Source organism: Cavia porcellus, unplaced genomic scaffold (genome assembly GCF_034190915.1).
Source record: "Cavia porcellus strain 051 isolate PalLab524CR breed Dunkin Hartley unplaced genomic scaffold, mCavPor4.1 scaffold_30, whole genome shotgun sequence".
Taxonomy (NCBI): domain Eukaryota; kingdom Metazoa; phylum Chordata; class Mammalia; order Rodentia; family Caviidae; genus Cavia; species Cavia porcellus.
In genome coordinates, this window is record NW_026947513.1 from 37181668 (window position 1) to 37202299 (window position 20632).

At 35.5% G+C, this 20632-nt stretch overlaps 1 protein-coding gene across 41 annotated transcripts in view; it reads left to right on the forward strand.

The window, feature by feature from the left end:
- Adgrl3 (adhesion G protein-coupled receptor L3) overlaps positions 1-20632 on the forward strand; it is a 798686-nt gene that overhangs the window by 279080 nt on the left and 498974 nt on the right. For 23 of the 41 annotated variants that reach the window (XM_063240383.1, XM_063240357.1, XM_063240358.1 and 20 more), the window contains one exon: positions 13241-13456. The exons of 1 other annotated variant lie outside the window; for it this stretch is intronic. In XM_063240383.1, the coding sequence (XP_063096453.1) occupies positions 13241-13456 (216 nt within the window). Of the gene's footprint in view, positions 1-13240; positions 13457-20632 lie in introns of those variants that run through there. 17 more of the 41 variants (XM_063240359.1, XM_063240351.1, XM_063240361.1 and 14 more) reach the window with 2 other exon arrangements.

Consider the following 20632-nt stretch of genomic DNA (forward strand, 5'->3'; position numbering starts at 1 on the left):
TAGTCAAGTAAGCTAGTCCAGTTTAGAAATGCGAGAAAAAGCTGGGGGTTTAGCTCAGCAGCTTAAGTGCCTGCTTGGCAAACACAAGGTCATGACTTGGATCCCCAGCACAAAAAAAAAAAAAAAAAAAAAAAAAAAAAAAAAAAAAAGAAAGAAATGCAAGAAAAATATGACATACTAGTTGAAATTTTGAAAATTATAGATAGCAGTCTATACAGAAATTGTTTTTGCAAATAGGCCTTCTGTGTTTATGTCATCTACACATATATTTTATGTTAATGTGAATGTCCACTAGTCAAATTTGAAGATTACTAGTGAAGTACAAATGCATGTCTTTATTAGTTATTACTACTGTAAACTATTTTCAGAGTAATTCTTATACAAATTTTAGTCACAAAGTGAAAAATTGAGAATATTTGTTAGATTTTTATTGTGATCACACAAAAATCACATATTTTATATTAAGTATGACATTTATGTCTTATATTTTAAATTACCGTCTTTTACTATATTGAAGAACCTACGTCTTAACACTCTGAAGAAATATAAAAGAATTGCTTCTTTATTAGTTAGTGTGTATTTAAGAGAGCGGTAATAATGACAGAATGTATTTGCTTTTTATCACTCCATGTTGTCTAAAACAGTTCCATAGGGGTTTTGGCTATTATAATGAACAAAACATAAATAAGAGTAAATATTCAATGTTGAGATATTATTTATTGTGGTATGATGATGGATTCAGAAAATATAGGAAACAACTCTTCTTTTTTTCTTTTATCAGTACCAGGGATCGTACTCATGACTGCCTGCTTGCAAGGCAAGTGCTTATGCTGCTGAGCTAAATCCCCAACCCAGGAAACTATTCTTTACTCCGAATTAATGAGAGTGCTTTGAATTCATGTGTATGAATCACATACATACATATGTGATCATCATCAAAACAACAAATAAATACATATAATACAGGAACTGATGAGAAAAACTCTTTACTGAGAGTTACATGAAAGCTCTCAGGGCTCCAGGGATTTAGCTCAGTTGGCATATGCACCTGGCTGGATAGTGCAAGGTCATGAGTTCAATGCCCAGCACCCCCCCCCAAAAAAAAAGATATGCAATATACCATTTTCTTGAATGAACCAACTAAACATGGAAAATTTAAACATATCTTCATTTAATCTTAATGGAAATCATGCAATTATGTTCAGAATTCCAATATGAGTCTTTCTATATAGAATCTCAACAAAATTATTCTTAACCATATATTCATATTAAAGTAGGGAAAAAATGAAAGAGTAATAAGAAGGTACTTAGCCATGTAAGCTTAAAGTATGTATTATAAAAATGCAAGAATTATGAATAAAATGACCAGACATGGTGGTGCACACCTGTAGTCCCAGCACTCAGCAGACAAAGGCAGGACGGTTTCAGAGAGTTTGAGGCCAGCCTGGACTACAAGAGAAGACCCTGACTCAAAAATGCAAAATAAATAAACAATTTGGCAAACTGACCAGTTGTAAAATGAGATCTCTGAAGCTTCACTGAAATTTATATTTGACTTGTAAAGTACTAAGAATGGCTCTTGAGAATGTCAAGTACATGAAGTAATTAGGTAGGGTTGAAATCATTTAAGTGTTTATGTGTAGAATTTAACTTACGCAATATAAAAATTGGGGGAAAATACTAAGTTATGTTTATAGATCTCTGTTTTTTAATATTGTGTTAGATGGATTAACAAGAATTTGGTCACAGTGAAGCCTATAATTAATAGTAGTTTCAGAGAATTGTTTCTTGCTCACTAAGCATTACAAGATAGGAACATATTTCGAGTATGTGTGTGTGGACGCGCGTGTATGTGATAGAATCAGGTAACTGCTCACAGTTATTTAAAAATGCAGTCTAATGGCTCAAGGCTTCCAAAGTCCATTTGAGGGACATAAAAACTAATATGAAGGATAGTGGAGTTGTCTGTTCCTTCCAATAGAGTGTTTTAGTGGCTCTGCTTGAATGTACTAAAGTTAATGTCTTCTACCGTCCAGGAAATAAAACTTGGTCTTATGGTTACAGCTGTAAGAGAGACTGAAAAAAATGCATTCTTTCTTGATAAGGGAGGTAAACATTCCTTTGTGAAAGATAAATGTAATTTAAAATATAACAACTTGATAGAACTGATGCAATAATATCTCATTAAACGTATAATGGAGAGTTTTTCGAAAGCTCATAAAGGTATGTTTATATTTCATAAGGCTCACCCATTTAAAGGGTACAGTTCAGTGGATAAGAAATATAAAGTTATAAAACCATTACCACTGTCAGCTTTAGAAAGTCATCAGTACCCCCGAAAGAAACCTCACACTGCTTGGCAGTCAGTCTTGCTTTCCGTTCCACTCTTGCTCTGGTTACCAGTAGTCTATTTTTGTGTTTATGAATTTGTATCTTCTGGACATTTCAAAAGTTTACATAATTTTTGATTTTTTGTGATCCATTTTTATATAATATTTTAAAAAGTTATCCGTGTTCTAATCACACATTGGTACTTAATTATTTTATTTCAGAATAGTATTCCATCATATGAGCATAAATCTTTATGTCTTACCAGTTGATAAGATTTTGATTTGCCTCTAAATTGTTTTCGCCTACGATAATGTAATTTTAAAGATTTATGTTCCATTTTCATGTGGACATGTTTTTGTTTGTCTAAAGTACACACCTAGTAGAAGAAATCCTAACTTATATGAAAACCTTAGCATGTAGCATTTTGAGGAACTGCTAGATGGTTCCAAAGAGGCTGAACATTTTTACACTCCGAACGTTATAAGGCGTCTAATATAGTCACTTCCTTCCTGGCATTTGTCATTGTGTCTTCCTTATTTTACCTGTCCTATCAGAGGTGAACCATAGCTCAAGTTGGTTTTGATTTACATTTCTCTAATACATAGAATGTTCACCTTATTATATGCTTGTAATTGACCATGATCACAGCTTTTTATTTTTGTTTGTTTTGTTGAGAGTTGGTACCAGGAATTGAACTCAGGACCTTGTGTTTGCTCGGCAGATGCTGTGCCACTAAGCTGTATCCCCATGACTGACCAGATCATGTCTTACTTAGAGAAGTGTAGAAGGGCTATTCAATGCTTTATTGATTTATAATGGAATTATTTGTCTTTTTATTTTGAAATTTCAAATATTCTTTATAGAAATATATTTTTCTAGAAAGGATTGAAAAATATAATTAGAGGATATTTAGATTTTAGAGTTAAGCTGCATTTTCAAAGACAAGACACTCTGCCTACATTTATTCACTGAAATTGTATCTATTTTAATTTAGTTTGAATTATACAGCATTTGTCTACCCTTACCACCTTACTACCTTTGCACTTCAGTAATCAAATCTGAAAAGTAGTTAATTAATGCAGACTTTTATCATAATGTCGATAACTGGTAATCGGCAATTATTGAACCTTCTTTCTGACAGGAGAACTCCGTACAGATGAATTAGATATGAAACAGCAAGAAATTTTTTAGATTCTACTATTGGATTCCAAGTACTCTTCTCCTAAGGAAATGATTAAGGGTATTGAGTGTGAACTATAATAGACAAAAGAGTTTCTGCTTTTGGTACAGTCTACATTCTTGTCCTTCCACATCCTGTAAAGTTCTCTTATACTTTAATTATAAATTGTATTATTATTTAATTTCTCAAGGCAGTTATTGAGTTAATTTTATTTGCATGGACTGCCTTTTTTCTACTATGTCCTAGAAACTATTAAATTGCCTCTTTTCATTCATCTCAAGAATTTTATGCAGTTCTGTAGCTTTTCATCTTATTGTCAAATTCACCTATGTTATGTTAATGTCGTCAGGATTCAAATTCACATTTTTAAATCTAAAAACTAAATAAAGAGAGAACCAGGAGAGAAGCTGAGGTTTTTATATTGCAAGGATCTAACAAACTAATATATATTCTCCTAGTGAACTTATACTCTCCTAGCAAACTTACACTAAATTGATAAAAAAAAAAAAAATTACTACTTGGGAAGAAAGGATTAGGAGAGAGCTGAACATAGTGAATGATTTATAAATGCAGACCCTGAATAGCTCCCAAATTTTTAAGAACCCATGGAGGATGTTATCAACTTTCTTAGAATGCATTGTTTATATGAAACTCAGAAGTTAAAATTTATATCGTCAAAGTCCTAATCTGTAAGTATCTGTTAGATAAAATAGATATGCAGGCCCTGTATCAATCCAGTTCCATTATGTTCCAATTATATTATGTAACCATTGAAATAAGGAAATAACATGTACAAAGGTTCTAACAAAAAACCTCATGCATTTAATCCGGAGAGGACGAGTTCATTAAACCCTGGCTTTAGGAATTAAAACTAACGAACAAATGACCTGAAGTTAAGAAAACTTCAAAATAAACCATCGTCTTGCTCACTTACTCTCTATGGTGTTTCAAAGACTGCATTGTATATTCTTAATCCCCAAATGTGACAATTTCCCTAATTATGAGTCTACACATTCACACACACATCCTGTATTCAAGACTCATGCATTGGACTGTAACTAAGTCCTTAATGAGTTACTAATGAACATTTTAAGCTTAGATCAGCAGTGGAAAACATGCTAAGAGCTGTTGCAAAGCTATTCACATATCAAGTCTGTCAGTTTTAATTAGATGTAAGCCCAATAGAATTTCCTGTCTTCACTATTCCTCACAAATATGAGTGACAGACATACTCTCATTGTGGTATCATTAGTCTCAGGTGAAGTTAAAGAGATAAATTCAGTGATGTAAATTAGAAAAAAATTGTTTTGGTTAAAGATAAAGGTAAGCAAAATTAAAATAGCATTTTACAATGTTTCATTCATTTTCTTGGACTCAAATAACTTTGAAACTGATTGATTTGGTTGTTGCCTTAGAGGGTAACAGATGACATGAGAAAAAAAGATGCAGAATGATTAGATCATGTACACAAAGGAAAAAAAAATAACTTCTACGCTTATAAAATGAACAAACAGTCTGTTTTCACACATTACTGATTCCTTCCAAGCTGTTAGAAATACCACAGAAGTGACACGCATAAACATTACCTGAATTACATCAGGCCTATTCTTTGCTGTAGCTTTCCATGCAAATGAACAATAATGGTGAGTATTTAGCAGTGAGCTTGGCTTTTTTTTTTTTTTTTCCTTTTTTCCCCCTCTTTTTAATAGTGAAGTTGGTAAAACCATGCAAACTTTGATGGCTTATGATTTAATAATGAAGGCAAATACGACATGAAATTTACAGCAAGAGATTGGTCAATACTCTACCTCAAGGAAACATGGCCTGAGGGCTTCTAAGGAGAGCTTTTAGATTGGTCATGATAGCTGGGGTGCTAGCATAGCTGTAGAAGCCCAGATCGATCATGGGTTACAGGTTGTTGCTGGCAGGCTTGTGGTGTGCCTCTGCAGATAGACTATAAAGAAACAAAACACCATGTTGATTTTTAGAAGTAGATGTCCAATAGTAATCACATGTGTCTGCTACAACATAATATAATCGATCTTTTTGACGTTTGATTGTGTTATCATACCTGCTGTGTTAGTCACCAGTATTTAGGAATACCTTTTGTGTCTTTGTTGAGAAATGGCATGGAAGGCAGCTGATAAAAATCTCTTAGTACTATGACACTATGGAAAAATATTTTCATTCTTTTATACTATTTTCAGAGATGCCAATTGTGACTAACAGGATAGGGAAACAGACTCACTAGTAAGACAGATTTCCATCTGCATATATATTCAGTTTGCATGTTTGCCCACGCTAGTATGATTTTGTTTGTTTGTTTTTTTGAGAGTGAGTCTTGGTATGCATTTTAGGCTGACCTTGAACTCACTTTGTAGAGGCTGGTCTGGAACTCACAATTGATCCTCCTGCCTCGGCCTCCCAAGTGAGCGCTGGGATTACAGGTGTGTGTCACTACACCTGGCATCTCTAGTATAGACTGATTGTGTACAGAAAGAAGAGTCTCTATTACTACAGTTAAAAAAAAAACTTTTAATAAATCTACCTTTTTATAGCATTGAGGGGACACAACTTTTATAATATTTAAAAATTAATAGTCCTAAAGAGAGAAGAAGGAAGTCAATACATTCCAAAATTTTATTACTGTATAATGAATTTAAGTTTATTTGGATTATGTTTGCAACAATGTAGGTTTTTATGTAGAAAAGTAAAATTTATAATTAGCTGTCATTTCTCTCCTAAGTAGCATATGTTATGTACATTTTGTTTAACGTCAATGAAAATAAGACTTTTTTAAAAAAGCTAAATTTCTGTATAAGTGTTTCAATAACAGAATTTTGCCTGCTTTGCTTATTTTCACAAGTGTTTGAGATATTTACACTAGAGTATTATGCATAAGCAACCCTGGCAATTAGTGACAGTTTTCTCCTCTGTTTACAGGATATGGAAAATGTCCAATGGGGAGGCCATCGAGAAGTAATCTTTAAAATTTAGCTATTTGGGTTTTCCCCATAATAAACTAAATGTCCCTTGTGCTCCATCCCAGTGGGCTGCTTGCCTCCTGCTCTTTCCTCAGGACGCCCTGTGACAAGTCTGTGACTTGTTTCCACAGTCTTCTGACAAACACTTTCTTATTTTAATGTATCAAGCTATGAAGTGAAGAGGGAGGAGCTTAGTCTAAGGACACAGAGTTCACTCAGGACAAGCCAGCTGTTAATGAAGCGGTTTAGATACGGAGTATGTTGAGTCGAATAAAATCCCTGTTAACCATGAAAGTTGCTTTGTGATACACAGTAGATTTTATCACTACTGAGCGATTTTCTTATAACACCCAGCATACAAATGTATTTTTCTCTCCACGATAGAACATCTATGTTGTAATGTTTGCCCAATAAGTTTAGGTGCTCAAGTTGGAACTTGTGTGACATTAGAGATTATTACTCAACTATGGAGAAACTTAGCTATACGCACCTTACAAGCAAATCAGGAAAGATATAATCTTGAATGTGGTCAGATGTGCGTGCATGGGGAACATAGGCTTTCCAGTATGAATAAGGAATCAAAATTAGAAAATGTACCTTTATTCACAAGACAGGAAATGAAAGCAACAGTTTCTCCTTCCCTCGTAGCTAGGATGGGAGAAACTTAACAGACATCAGTCATTTGCTGTTGGAACTATTCAAGTGTAATGTATATGTACATACATATTTTTTTTCCAGTTTTGAGGATTGAACTTAGGACCTTGTGTTTGTCAAGCAGGCACCTATACCGCTGAGCTAAACCCCCAGCCCTAAAGTGTAATATTTTTACATAGCTTTCCCAATTAGCTTATCAGTTTTGCTTACAGTAGCTTGGTAAATTTACTGCACAATCCAGAGAGTCATAGTAGCAGTAGCAACAATTTTGAGATGAAAATATGGACGCAGATATCAATCTCAATGTGCAATGACATACTTCACATAGTTGCTTGAAAATCAAATCAAACTTTATTAATCTCTTAGGCAATCACACACATTTTTATAACCCACTGAGCACTTGCCTTATTTGGTAGACGTGATTTAAACCAGAAAAAAATCTACCAAAGCAGTGTAAGAAGAATGAGCTGAAGTATTTTTTAGTAGGAAGCAGAAGGGAACTATTGTAGAATTTGATGATGTTTTTACATATATTATGAAAGTCTGATAAAATTGTAGGGAAAGGCGTACTCCATAGCCTCAACAGCCAGGAAGATTTCCTGCTAAGAAGGTGACTTGGACAAAGGGTCAGGTGGCTATGTATAAGAAATTGAGCATTTTGTATCCCAAAGATAATTATGAAAGACAAAATTGAATAATACATAGGATAAGGTCATACCTATATTAGCATACAAATTAAATTCTAGAAGACTCATAATTACCTAATAATGAAGTAAAATGTTGCCTAAAAACACAAAAACAAATTACTTATAAAACAAATATTGATTTATGTAAGTTAAATTACTTATACTTGTAATATATATGCTCACATATTGTCTTATTGACATTTATTTTATCTTAGAAATACCTTAACTTGTTCTCCTAGTGTTTTGTTTAGACTTCAAGCACACTAATATAAACCAAGATCTGTTTGCAGGGAGATGAATAGTTGACTGAATTGTATTAACTGTTCATCTAAGAAGAATAGTGAAAGTAAAAAAAAAAAAAAAAGAAAAAACTGCAGATTTTTAAATTAATAATAATTTTTTATTACTTATAAATTTTTTTATTACTTATAAATCAGTATTGTTCTCTGAATGCATGCACCATTGAAATGTGATATGTTGGTGTTTGTGTCTGCAGCAAACTGGCCTCACCTCAAGTGCCACTTGTGGGGAACCAGCCCACTCCTCTGGGCTTTCCCCACCTGGGGCACCACTTACAGGGACCTAGTCTTGCTATTTGTCACTCTGACCCAGAGGTGAAGGAGAATGAAGGACAAATAAACACGGAGTTAGTTTAACACTTGCACAGCAGGGGGCTCTTGCCCTTTAGTTTGTCTGGGGAGCGGGGCTTGTCCTGCCCTTATTCACCCAAATACCACCCATAGGAGCAATTAAAATAACATGAGACCCATGCACCTCATATTGTCCATTAATACACACAAGGTGAACAATTTAATCTCAGTTGTATACATTTTTGCCTTGCCTTTCCCTTTGTGCTCACACAGGAGGCCAGTTAGGACTCAGTTTGCCACTGATCTCCCAAATGTCAATGTTCTGTAAATATTCTACAGATAATACGAAAAGTTTGGTGCTAACGTCAGAAATTCTTTTTCTGGGGGGTGGGGGAGGGGTACTGGCGATTGAACTCATGGCCTAGCACATGCCAGCAGGTACTTATGCCACTGAGCTAAATCCCTGACCCCAAGAAATGCTTTACATTTTAAAAACTTATTTTATCTTTTATTTCATCTTATGTCAGTGCAAAACTCACATTCTGAGACTTTGGTAATCCGTTCCTCTTTGATGTTTGGGAGATAATACATGAATGTAGGATAGATAAATATTCTGATCAATTCAGTAGATAATTCTAGGAGATCAGAATCAAAGTATTTTGTATTTGTAGAGAGTTCTTTGTGCATTTTTTAAATTTGATACATTTTTGTAGTACAAAATGGTTGCATTCATCATGGGGAGTTGGTACATATTCATATTCTAAATTATTTAATTCCCTCCCCCTTCCCTGCCTCTCTTACACTGTAAAAAAGGATGTTGATATTTCCCCTGATTCTATGGAACATATGAATGTACTGTAATTCATATTGCTTATAATGAGTACTAAATATTATCTGAGTAACACAAAGTTTTTTTTTTAATCCTCCATCTTATTTAGATAAAATCCTAATCAGATATGCAATTTTTCAAAGAAGTTTCTCTTTCTGTGAAGGTTGCAAAGAATAAGACATATTGGGCTTACAATCGCCTTCTGTCCCAGAATCTCAAAGTTCCTTGAGATCTCCTAGAATTGCACAGAACAGTTTGAAACTGCGCTCTTCAGTGCAGATGAGGGAGGCGCTGTGAAGCAAATTCCAGTTAATGCTATAATATGTTGGTGTTATTTTTCATTATTACTTTGAAAAAATCCTTTCTTCTTAAAGGTCTGGAGAAGGCAAAAGCCAACTCGGATGCAAAGGTTATTTTCAGACATCTGAAGACAAGTACATACATTTCAGGAGGAACTTGATGCGTTTTTGCACTCATTGTGTAGGATTGAATCCGGTGGGTGAAGAATGCCAGGGTATAGATGTCACCTTTCTTGACGTGAGGAATCTCATTGTTTCAAGTGCAGCTCTGCCCCAGAGACTGATCGGGGTGTTCATCACAGTTCTTCATGTGAAGTTTGGAGATTTTTAGTAGGAATGCTTTAAAGAAGTTATTATCCAGCATGGGGTCTGGAGGAGTTCTTCCAGACATAAAATTCCATGCTTCTAGTGGAATACCAGACTGTTTACTGTAATGTTTGTTAAAGACAAATTTTTGTTGGGTGGGTGAGGTAGAAAGATTGCAAGTTCAAAGACAGCTGGCCTACACAGTGAGACTCTTTAAAAAAGTATTTTTGTTACAGTGGCTTCAGGAAGACAAATATATTTATAAAACTCACACAATATCTTAGGAAGAGCATATAAAATGTATTTTTAGAATAAAAGATGTGATCTCTGTCCTAATAGTCCCTGTCCATGTGCACAGAGGACATGAACCTTCCAGTTTTGATCAGTGCCTGTGATTTTTTAACACACAGAGATGGACAATTTAATGGATATTAGCTACAGACACATAAATTACCTTAGTTTTGATGAAATACATCAAAGTTTTATTCCCTCTAGCTTAAAAGTTAAGTTTAAATAAACTGATATTTTTCATTTTTCCCCCTAGGTTCATAAAATTCTTTTGTTCCGCAATATAAATCTAGTCTTTCTAGGTATGCAGGAGTTTATTGTCTAGTTGTGCCTGAAGCATTGTTATTTTTTACTTGAGATTCTTTTAGTTACAGACACTGTTACATCAGTCAGCTGATGTTTTATTCCATTGTATATGCACTTAAATCAATTGTCATTTTCTAGCTAATCTAGAAATCAATCCTTTTTGGAAATATTTGATCTCTAGCCCATAGGAGATGATGACGACGACGACGATGATGATGATGATGATGATGATGATGATTTCCCTGCCATGCCATACACTTTCTTCCCAGGAGTTTTATTAACTATCTTACACAAATGCTTTACATACTAAACACTTGACTCTGGTTTACCAAGTTTATAGTCTGGCTGTTTACTTTCTGAAGTCACTCCAGCGGGCTTCTCTTGCCCACTGTGCCTATATATGCCTAGGTGCTATCTATCCATCTATCTAACTACCTATGTATCTACCTGTGTATCTATCCATCTATTTAACGACAGGATCTCCAGCCTTTCTCTATGATTCACTCACACCCTGAGCTCACTAGCGAAGGCTGGTCTTATACATGTGACAATCTTTCTACCTTACTTAGTCTCTTAAGTGCTGGGATCACAGGGATGTGCCACCAGGCCGGCTGTTGTGCTGTTTCTTGAACATACCTGTGTTGCTACAGCATGGAGGCTTTTGCAGTGTGTAGACTGCTCTTTCCTTCTCATGTTTGTGTAACTAACAATGCCAAGTTTCATTAAAGCCTGAGAGAGTTCTCGGTGTAGGTGTCTTCTTTAAACCTCAAGCATGTAGCCTTTACAAATTACCCTATTTAAATTTTCTGTAGACTACTCAAAGCTAAAAGTACTTTTAAAAATATATTTGTGTATTCTCTATTGCTCTTTCTCAATGAGTGAGTCATTAAAGTAGGTGTGTGGTCTCTTGTTCTTCAAATTCTCTACCACCTACAAGGAGACCTGGCACCTGATGGGTGTTTGATAAGTATTTGTCAAGTGAATGAACAGTAAACATATGTTCCATTACTCAAATGTGATATAACTGAACTTGACTAAGGATCAAATCTTTCTACTATTATTCCTGAAGCTTATAAAATAACATGCTTTTCTCTACTTTTGCTATAATGTCTTTTCATTTCCTTCCGTGTAGTATTTGCATATAAATATTAGGGAAACATGGTCTCCATAAAAACTGCGAAGATATATTAAAACAGTCACATTGTCATTTTGGGCAATGACAGGCTATATCATTATACATATATACAGGTTGAAAACTTAGAAATGAGGCCTCTGACATGGAACATCAAAGGAAGTGTTTATTTAGAGTTTTAGATTTTCACAACATTTTGTTCTTGAAACTTGTTCTCTTCCTGGACACCTGTTTCATTTGCATAGGCTATCAGTGACATCCAGATTACCTTTACATATATATTTAATGATCCTATATTGTAATGGTGAAATTTAAATTTTTGTTTTAGGGCACGGTATCAGACTTACATGGATTAACAGATATTATAATATGACTTCTGCTATAAGAGATACATTTGTTTTATATATATATATATATATATATATAATTTATGGGGATATATTTTTTATTCTCAATTTGTAAATATATGAAACAATACATTATAGTAACTGTAATCTCGCGTTAGAATGATGATCATGAACTTCTCTTACATTATTGATTTTCCTAATTTCTCTGCTGCTTAATGATAGTTAATATAGTGTTCCTAATGTATTTTTAAACATGCATGTTATAATATGCTAACATATTTGTGGAGATCAAGATATTTTCCTTTGTAAAATATTTTATTTCTTTTGGTAGGTATGTTTTTATTATCTTTCGTACACTTAATAAATTGCAGTGAATGTAGAGAAATATATGTTTTATGTGTGGATTTACCAAAAAAAAAAAAAAAAAACAAAACAAACAAACAAAAAAAAAAAAAAAAAAAAAAAAACCTGTACTTAAATAGCTGTCTTTTTCATAGCATATAATGTATGGATGGCTGTTTTGTGAATTATTTAAAAATCCTATGTGTATAATTTTATTTTTTCATTACTGTCTTGGTCTTCCATATTTATTCATTTATTTAATATGTACCATTTGTCAGTAAAATCATTGTGTATATAAATGATGAAAAAATGTATGTATATCCTTTCCACGTTAATATCCATAACACTTCGTAGTCTCTTTCAAAAAATGTCAGCTAAATAACCTGAAAACATATAAATAAATATAGAAGAGTCCATGTAAGTGTAACCATACCCAAACAAAACAAAATAAATAACAAAAAAAATCACCTTTTGAAAATTTCAACTATTACGCTATCAAGCTGTTTTGTGCAAAACGAGCTCAGTAACCAATAATTTTATTCACTCGTATAGATACTGGTGCCCATAATTTGTATCAAGAGTGTTGTAACTATAAAAATCTAAATAAAATTTTTATAACGTTTTTATTTTGTGCAGGTAGCTAGCTTACTCTTCTTTCAATAATTGTGTTCAGTTTTATAATCAGTGCTATGGATTAATCAGGAAGGTGTTTTTGTTTTTGTTTTTGTTTTTGTTTTTGTTTTTGTTTTTGTTTGTTTGTTTTCTGAATTAGAATAGCGTTTAACTAGACCTCCTACCAGCACTCAGGAGGTTGGTCCCTCAGGTCCAGGGTTTCTGAGGGTCCTGGGTGGCTGGAGTCCAGAGCCTGTGGCCTGCAGCAGGGCGCTGCCTGGAAATAGGCTCCGCTGGGGCTGATGGAACCAGCTGAGCAGTGCGGGTCTGATGTGCGCCCTGCGGTCCCCGCAGGTGGCAAGCACAGTGAGCGACATCCAGCCCTTGCTTCTCCGCTGCGACACGCCGAGCGCAGCCCAGGAGGTGCTCTGCCGCCCGGACATCTGCTTCAGCAGCCGGCCGCGGAGCGCGCCACTGCTCACCGTGGACAAGGGCCCCGTGCAGCTGCCAGAGGAGTTCGTGGTCCAGGTGCCCAAGGAGCGCAGATTGCAGCCCAAGGTGCGGCCAGCGGTGGGTAGAGCGGTCGGGGGTGGCTGGGCAGTGCCCGAATGTGGCTTTCATATATTTACTGTCTGCAACCATTGGATGTGCTAGCCAGTTGTTTCAATAATGCATGGCTGTTCTGTATTATAGCCTTATTCTTATTTTCAAATATTTCGTTTACATTTTTTCATTGGATTTGAAGTATATTTGCATTATTGCAGGAAGTTTTAAATTATTATTAGTGACAGTTTCAACTATCGTAAAAGTTTAAGGCTCTATAAGAGATGCTTTCATATTTCTGAACATCTGCTTCTTTGAAAAAAAAAAAAAAACAGTGTATTAAAAGGTTTACGAGGAAGACACCTTATTAAGAATTACATATATGGGCTGGGGATTTAGCTCAGTGGCAGTCCTGAGTTCGATCCCTGGTACCAATAAAAACGAAAAAGACAAAAAAATAAATAAAAAAATAATTACATATATTTGGTTACAGCATAAAATTTAATAGAAAAGCTATGGTTGTGAAACACCGTAATATTCTCCTGAAAATGTTGCAAAGTAGTTAGCCATATTACTTTTGGAACTAGCAAGTATACTGAGTGACACCCAGCTCTTCAAATGCCTCTGAAGAATTTATGCAACATTTGTGCAAAACTGAATATTGAGTCTCTTCCCTACTAATTTGTATTTTGTTTTTCCATAATATTTGGCAGTATATTTTTCTTTTTTTTCTCACAAAACTCTTTATAGGCATTCTTATTGCTGAAATTCCCAGGGAATATATCATAGAATTTGGTGTGTGTGCCACAATACAAAAAAAGGTCAGAAGGAATTTAGTTGGGAAGCACGATTGCAGAGTCTTGTCACAAACCAGTCATCTACCCTACCAATAATTTATAAAACACTCAGTAAGTGCACAGTGACATGCACATGACCATTAATCCCCTAAAACTGCTTTGCGTCTCTTACAACACACTTAACCATTTGCCACTTTCCAAAGCAGTTCTGGAAAGTTTCTTCATGACCAGCTTTAGTTATGCTGTTGTGGCTGTCATGATGTCCTGAATCTGTTGAACGTATTTCTCAAGGGAATACAGCTCAGTGGCACAACGCCTGCCCGGCAAGCGCAGCGTTCTGAGTGCAATTTCCAATACCAGGAAAAAAAAAAAGTTTCTCATTCATGGTTACCTCTTTGATTCTGGGAAGGAGCCGGAAGTCGTATGGTGCCGAATCCAGGGAAAAAGGGCACACATTGCCAAGTTGCATCACTCTGGGCTATAGTGACAGCGTATTTTGTTTCAGACAGAGACAAAAGTAAAAGTGCAGGCAGGTGTCATGGGACCTCATAGAGACAAAGGTAAACATCATGTGAAATCAAAGGAGCTTGCAGAATCATGCTAGTTTTGTGATGCAGTGTTCTCTCAGAAAGTTGCTACAAAGGAGTTTGTTTCAGTGAGACCAAGTGAATGAAGGTCACTTAAGAGCACTCCCCATGGAAAGAATAAAGAAGAGTATGTAAATATTACAGGCATAATCTCTCTGGGTAGGTGGTACCTTAGCTAAAGGACTTGGACAGATATTAAAAATAAAATAAAATTTGTCTTGATCATTCAGTTTGATTTTAAAAAATTGATATTGCTTTTTAAATGTTAATCTCATTTTTTCTATAGATAGTGAAACAGACACGTGCAGGTGCCATATAAACAACCATAATAACAAATCAAAACCCCTTTTGTTGGTCTAAAGTGACTTTTTGCTCTTTTTTTCTCCCCTTTGGATTCATTTGACTCTTGATAGCTAATAGCACTTGAGAGTTAATGAGTATTTGGGTTCACAGAAATTACGACTTCACGGTACAGCAGCAAAGCATAAAGAATTTAAAAAATCTCGAGTCAGGTTTCTTTTTTGCATTTTAAGGCAGAAGGAGCTCTGAGGGCAGATTGCCCAGCTAATGACTAGGTATGAAGACTTTCCCTAGAAGCTAAAGGGATGTTAATGTGTTTTATATCAGCTTATCCTTTGCTTGATTTGTAACCTTTATGTGGATGCATACAGAGTTCCTTCAGAGGTCCTACAAATATCCCTCCTGCAGACCACAGGCAGGCTGTCAGGTTCATTCAGTTTTGTGCTTGGAAAGCAGACTAAGCATTCCAGGTGTGACAAGAAAACTGAAAACTCCACCCCACACTCTTTTTAAAGTCCCCTTTGTAGAAGCCTCAAAGCTTTTCTAAGGGACTTGTGAATTCTATCAGTTCCTCTGGAGAACTGCATCAAATTCTACCACAACTTCATTAGATTATAATATTTATGGATGGCAATTTTATAATTATAAACAAGAAAACTCTTAAGTTTTAAATTTAATTGAAACTACATCAGCCTTTAAAATATCATGGAGGTTGCTTCATTCCTCATTCATTCTTGCACACATTTCATTTCCCAGTAACACTGATTTCAGTACAAATAATGCTGGAAGCTACGCTCAATTCCTCGAAGATAAAGATGGAGAACTCCCCAACTTTGATCGTTGAATGCTTGCTGGAGGACACTTTCTGTCTGCACCCAAAGCGATAAAGGTCTTCAAAGAAAAGGCAAACTTGCGTCATGTGTTCACGTATCTGTGTTGGATTTGGGCTGCTAAATGCTGATATAGTAGTTGAGGAGTACATAACTTTTATGCAAATGGAAGTGCTCAAGTACCAGATTCTAGAGATTAGTAAGTAAGCCCAGTGAGCTACTTAGTTGTTTTTGTTTATATGTTTTTCTATTCTGCCAATTCTCCTGTTCATTATCTTTGCTAAACCTGTCTTTCCTGGCTCACTGTGAGGGATTGTGATCTCAGGTTGTGCACCGTTCCTCTCACTGGCAATACCCACCGCCAACTGGCACTTGCCAGTTTTGCCTTTAAACTCAGATTAACAGGAAAGAGAATTTAACCCTAGTTGGGTTGAGTCCATCTTCCTTATCTAGTGAGTCACATTACTGGAAATCGCATGGGCCACAGCCCCACAGTAGTAATGTGCTATAGAGTCAGTGCTGGGACACCAGGTTCTGCAGTGCACGTGGAGGAATTTTCTACCTGGCCCTGCTGAGTCAGAGTATGTGCTTCTGAAGATTCAATGGCAGCTAAGCTGCAGCCTGACAAGCAGGGTTTTCATTCAATCTTTTTATTCCCTAGCAATTCCTAGCAGGGATATGCTAGAGCCAAGATTAGACCTGAATTTTGAGCTTTTCTGTCTTCTCAGACTGTCTTAGTCGGTTTTCTTGTTGTTGTACACACACACACACACACACACACACACACACACACCAAAAAAAAAAAAAAAAAAAAAAAAAAAAGGAAAGAAAGATTTAAAAAAGGAGATACCCACACAATTTATTGGGCTTCTGGGCTGGGTATTTAGCCCAGCGGTGTAAGTGCCTACTTGGCAAACACGAGGTCATGAGTTCAATCCCTGGTACAAAAAAATAAAATAAAATTAATGGATTTTAAATTGGCTCATGGATTCTTTCAGTTCAGCTGGCTGAATAGCAAACATGTCATAGTAGAACAACAAAGCAGAACAAAACCGCTTAGCCCTAGGAAGCTGGAAGCAGCTCAGGTAACAACTCCAGAGAGGAAAGGACAAGGGACCAGCTGTGGTTCCCAAAGTCACTCCTCTGTGACCCACCAGATACACCTGAATGTGGGCTTTACTCATCCCCAGGCAGCTCCTAAATCAGTCAACTTGACAAGCTTAACCGTCATGCAGATCTAGATATACTTACTATTCATAGGGTTTCTCACACATTATTCCCTGTCAAATTCAGGAAAGAAGCAGGGTCCTGTTCCTTTTTGCCCTCATTAACAATGTAACCCAACAGACAATTAATAAGAACAAAAATTCGTCCCTGTGTGTCTTTTGAGAATGCCTCAGAAATGGATCTTGAATCATGCCTTGCTTATTTAAAACATTATTAAAATAACATAGTCCTTGATAATTATCTAAAGTGATGTTTTATCTTGAGAAAATGGTTGATGTTTTCCTTGTATAAAAGTCTTAAAAATAAAACTGTGCTCCAAGATACAGGTTCAAGACCACAGTTGCAAGTATCACAGAATTTGACCTGTTCTGACATTTCAGTAAACTCCTGCAGGAGGGGTAAGGATGACAAAATGTGTTTGTTATGCCATTTGCAACACCTTGAAAGAGGCACAGCACTAGATCATCTTAGCAGTGTAGAATCCACCCTGATAGGGCACATCACGGAGATTGGAATCAATAAAAACGCCAAGAGGTGCATGAAGGATGCTTTAAATCCATGTGAGCCAGAACACCAACATCTAGTATGTGAGGTAGTAGGGAGCACATTTCCTCTTACTTCAAAATCACATCCCTTGTGTCCTACATGATCTTTAGCTACATGGTACCTAGCCTCGGAAAGTCAAAGAATGTACTCAGGAACAAGAAGTGGCATCGTGCTGTAACCAGCAGACAAAGACAAAACTCAGACATAGAAAAATTTTATCACTTTCCTAGAGAAGCCTTGACCCCATCCTTCCGTACTTTGGTAGATATTACTTTTACTGGTGAGAAAATACTCTGTCCTCTACTCTGCTTTAGCTTAGCAAAATGTGATTAAGGTGACTTCCCTCCAAGTGCACCCACAGTTACCCCTATGCTTAAGGAAACTTCCTATTCTCCTACTTTTTGATTAGAGTGTCTAGAAGTTGTACATGCAGATGTAAATATACATCATGGGGTAAATAATTTCTGCTTTAATTTCATTTCATTTAATGTATGATCCCTGGGAAATCTGAGATTTTGTCTCTCATGTTATTAGTGTTATTTTTGTTGACAGTGATGCTATCCTTACAATATCCATAATATTTTTGAAAAGTTGTTTCTAATGTTGTTATTCCAGTATGGTATAGATAAAGGGTAGAATTTGTGGGGAGGTGAGGAGCAGAAAAGAATTCTAGCAGAAGAACTGAGATTAATGTTCCCACAGCAACAGGAAACCTTCTGTTTTATAAGCTCAGCCTTTTGGATGTAACTCTTACTACAGAAAAATAATATGATGTGGCTTTCAAAGTGCTGTGTTAGCTTTCTTGCTTTATATGACACTATAATATTATTTCAGATAAAAGCTTCTGTCCACATTTATTTGTGTCTTTCAGTAAGGCTGCAGTGTAGAATACTTTTTGTCTAATTGATATGCAAAATATATTCTTCCCACATTGCTCTGCAGAATTCGTGTGCACATCCAGGGTCATACTATATTTTTTGTTGGAAAAAAGAGTAAAAGCCCTCTAGGGAAGTAGGTCAGGTCTTAAAATTTTGAAAAATGCTTTGTAGCCCTAAACATAAGTTTCTGTAGGACACATTTCTTTTCCAAATGGTATAAATATCTGAATGATAGCTGTATCAATTGAAAATAAAGGTATTCATGAGTTTTACCTTCAAATATTTCTAAGAAAATGTGATAAAAATCCTGTCTTTGATTTGTTTGCAAAAATTTTACTTTAATATTCCCTTTGCATTTGAAAAGATGAGGAAAATACTTACAGGCATATTTTGACCACTAAAGTTTTGATTTACCAAAACTATAAATCATACAAAGTATCTTACTTACTGTTTTTGTTGCCAAGGCAAAATACCCAACACCCAAAATTAAAGGAACAAAAGTGTATTTAGCTCACAGTTTGTTGAGGTTTCAGTTCATAATCAGCTGGCTCCAAGGCAGGGTGGCACGTGGCAGAGGGTAATAGTTCATGCACCAGAAGACTGCAAAAGCAACAAGAGAGAGTGACACAAGCCTCTTTCTGTCCCTTATGTCATACTCTAATCCCTACTTGGATTAGGTGGTGCCAGTTAATTAATGGATTTATCCAGCCATTCTCCACCCTTAATCCCAGTTTTGCACTACTAATCAATCACACACTGTAGATTCAGCCACCTTCAAAAAAAAAGCCACGATCATATCAGGCTTTGGAAAGACATCTAGAGACAAAGCATAACAGACATTCATACTAACAGCAGATACTTTTCAGGAAGAGTCAGTTACTTAAGAATGCCTTGTGTTTAGTTTTTCGTTAACTCAAACAATATGTAGAAATAAGAGATCTGAGGTGTATTCTCGATAGAAACTTTCATTATAGGTATGGAAGCACTAACCCAACTGTAAAATTTAAAGGAAGGGAGGATAGGGAATACTACACTGAACACTCAGTATTTTTACAGATTACCTATGCTTGTCGCTTCAGGCTGTATTTTCTACTTATGTAAGCTTATGTAAGAGCGTGTATGTCAGGAATAGTCGGGTATTTTAATTTATTCTCTCATCTATATCTTTGGGTAAGTTGATCACATTGTCCCAACTCTTTATTTCATAAAATACTATTACTTTTCCATTTGCTTAGTTATTAGGTATGCCTTTAACTCTTAAATTTATTTTTTTAATATTTTGTTACAGAGAGACCAGTAGTGTGTAACATAGTTAATTCACAGTCTTTCAGGTCAGAGATTTATGTTCAGGCTCAGCTTTACTGTTTATTATTTATATAGTTCTTGAACTCCAGTAAATGTCATTTATTGTTAACTTTCCTTTTGACTTTTTGTTTTGTAATAATCACACCACAATTAAGATAATGGAAGACTCATGAAGAGTTTTCAATGAACTCATTTACTCCTTTGCTAATACTTCTTTTTCTGTTGGATGAGTCAAAATTATGTTCTGAAATACTGGCTTTATATTAGGAGTATAATTATGGATTATTATTTGGGTAGAGGAACATTGAGTATGCATAGCGGAAACAGAATAGTTTAATTTGCATATTGTTTTGTGTATAAAGTATATAATATGCCCTCTGTAAGGCTGCTTCTTTCCTCCTGACTTCCCATTTGCTGGTGAAAGGGACTAGGTAAAAAGGCGTACAAGTGATTCTATGATTTAGTGGGATATAGTGTCAGTGAAGTGTTAAAATGTTTTTAAAAAGAACAATGTAATTCCTGGTATGAGATGATGGGGAGCAGATAGATACAGCTTTTTAAATATATGGTACTGTAGTAACTAACTCTTGAAAAACTCTTAGGATAATTTGCAAGTGTAGCTGGAAAGTGATAGCAGAGGATATGCCAGGGAAATGAATTTTGTGAACAAGATTACAGTTGGAGAAAATTGGGACTTTTTTATGTAACAGAGTAGTGTAATTTAACGGACAAT